The sequence below is a fragment of the Parus major genome, chromosome 26 (assembly GCF_001522545.3).
Source record: "Parus major isolate Abel chromosome 26, Parus_major1.1, whole genome shotgun sequence".
In the NCBI taxonomy this organism is placed as follows: Eukaryota; Metazoa; Chordata; class Aves; order Passeriformes; family Paridae; genus Parus; species Parus major.
The window spans coordinates 4,838,082-4,839,443 of record NC_031795.1 but is presented as its reverse complement, the minus strand read 5'-3'; the positions used below and the strand labels follow the sequence as shown (position 1 = coordinate 4,839,443).

The 1,362-nt window shown below is 66.8% G+C and overlaps 1 protein-coding gene across 1 annotated transcript in view; it reads right to left on the bottom strand.

The window, feature by feature from the left end:
- Window positions 1-1,362, bottom strand: part of PIK3C2B (phosphatidylinositol-4-phosphate 3-kinase catalytic subunit type 2 beta) — a 23,826-nt gene that overhangs the window by 4,678 nt on the left and 17,786 nt on the right. The window contains exons 9-12 of the mRNA XM_033519851.1: window positions 1,109-1,357; window positions 925-1,018; window positions 753-847; window positions 239-419 (exon numbers count right to left, since the gene is read on the bottom strand). Of these exons, the coding sequence (XP_033375742.1) occupies window positions 239-419; window positions 753-847; window positions 925-1,018; window positions 1,109-1,357 (619 nt within the window). The remainder of the gene's footprint in view (window positions 1-238; window positions 420-752; window positions 848-924; window positions 1,019-1,108; window positions 1,358-1,362) is intronic.

The following is a 1,362-nucleotide window of genomic DNA, read 5'->3' as shown; positions in this document are numbered from 1 at the left end:
ATGGGGGTGCACAAGGAACAGGGTGACCATGGGATAGAGAGGGGTGGGCATGGGAAGGAGTTAGCATGGGATGGAGTAGGCACGGAACACAGTAGGCAAAAACCAGCATGGACATGGGATAGGGTAGGAATGTGACGGGACAAGGCCGGCATGGGACGTGGCGAGCATGGGATGGGCAGGATGAGTGTGGGACACGGGGCTGACACCCAGCACCCCCTGCCCCCCTCCCAGCACCCACCTGGCGGGCGGATGGGGCGGCGTCCCGGACCTGCTGCGCCAGCCTGGCCAGCGTGTTGACCAACAGGCACTGCCGGTCAAACTCCTCCCGCAGCCCCTTCCCGCAGCAGCACAGCAGCGCTGCCAGCAGGTACTGGTACCGGATGCTGAACTGCGAGTCCTTGAGGCCATCCTTCAGCAGCCTGCTGGGGACACGCGGGGTCAGAGCAGCCTCAGGGTCACACCCAGTTTGGGGACACACGGGGTCAGGTGAGGGTCAGGGTGCCCCCAGTCTGGGGACACGTGGGGTCAGGTGAGGCTCAGGGTCAGACCCAGCTTGGGGACACGCGGGGTCAGGTGAGGCTCAGGGTGTCCCTCAGCCTGGGGACATGCAGGGTCAGGCCAGGCTCAGGGTCACACCCAATTTGGGGACACACGGGGTCAGGTGAGGGTCAGGGTCACACCCAGCTTGGGGACACACGGGGTCAGGTGAGGGTCAGGATGCCCCCACCACTCCCAGAGCCCCCCAAACCCACCAGAAGAAGTAGTGGGTGATCTTCAGGTCACAAATGGCTCTCTTCATGAGGAAGCGCACCAGGGGGCTGTCCAGGTAGCACTCGTACTTCAGGGCCTGCGCAGGGGACAGCGTCACGGGGGCACGGTGGCACCGGCGGGCACCCCGTGGCACATCCCGGTGCCACCACCCACCTGGACCAGCTGGGGCAGGTAATCCAGCAGCTCCGTGTCCGAGATGGAGTCAATCCACTGCACGGCCGTCCTCCTCACCTCCTGGTCTGGGAACCTGCAGCCAGGACACGTTCCGTGGGGTGACGGCGTCCTTCGGCCAGCGCCACGCGGGCCGGCGCGTCCCCACAGCCCACGGGTGGCTTACGTGGCGTGCAGCAGCCCCAGGGCGTCCTGGTGGCTCATGGAGGTCCACTGGCTGAGCAGGGCGTAGATGTCGGGCAGGCAGCCCCAGTCCCAGCTGGGGGCACTGGCCAGCAGCATGGGCAGGGCGCCGGGGGACGCGTGGCAGTGGCAGCGCTTCTCCCACAGCCGCTGCCGGTCCGCGTCTGTCAGCCTGCGGGGACACGGGGACAGGGTCAGGGAGGGTGAGGAGGTGGCACCCCTGTGACCCCAAAACAC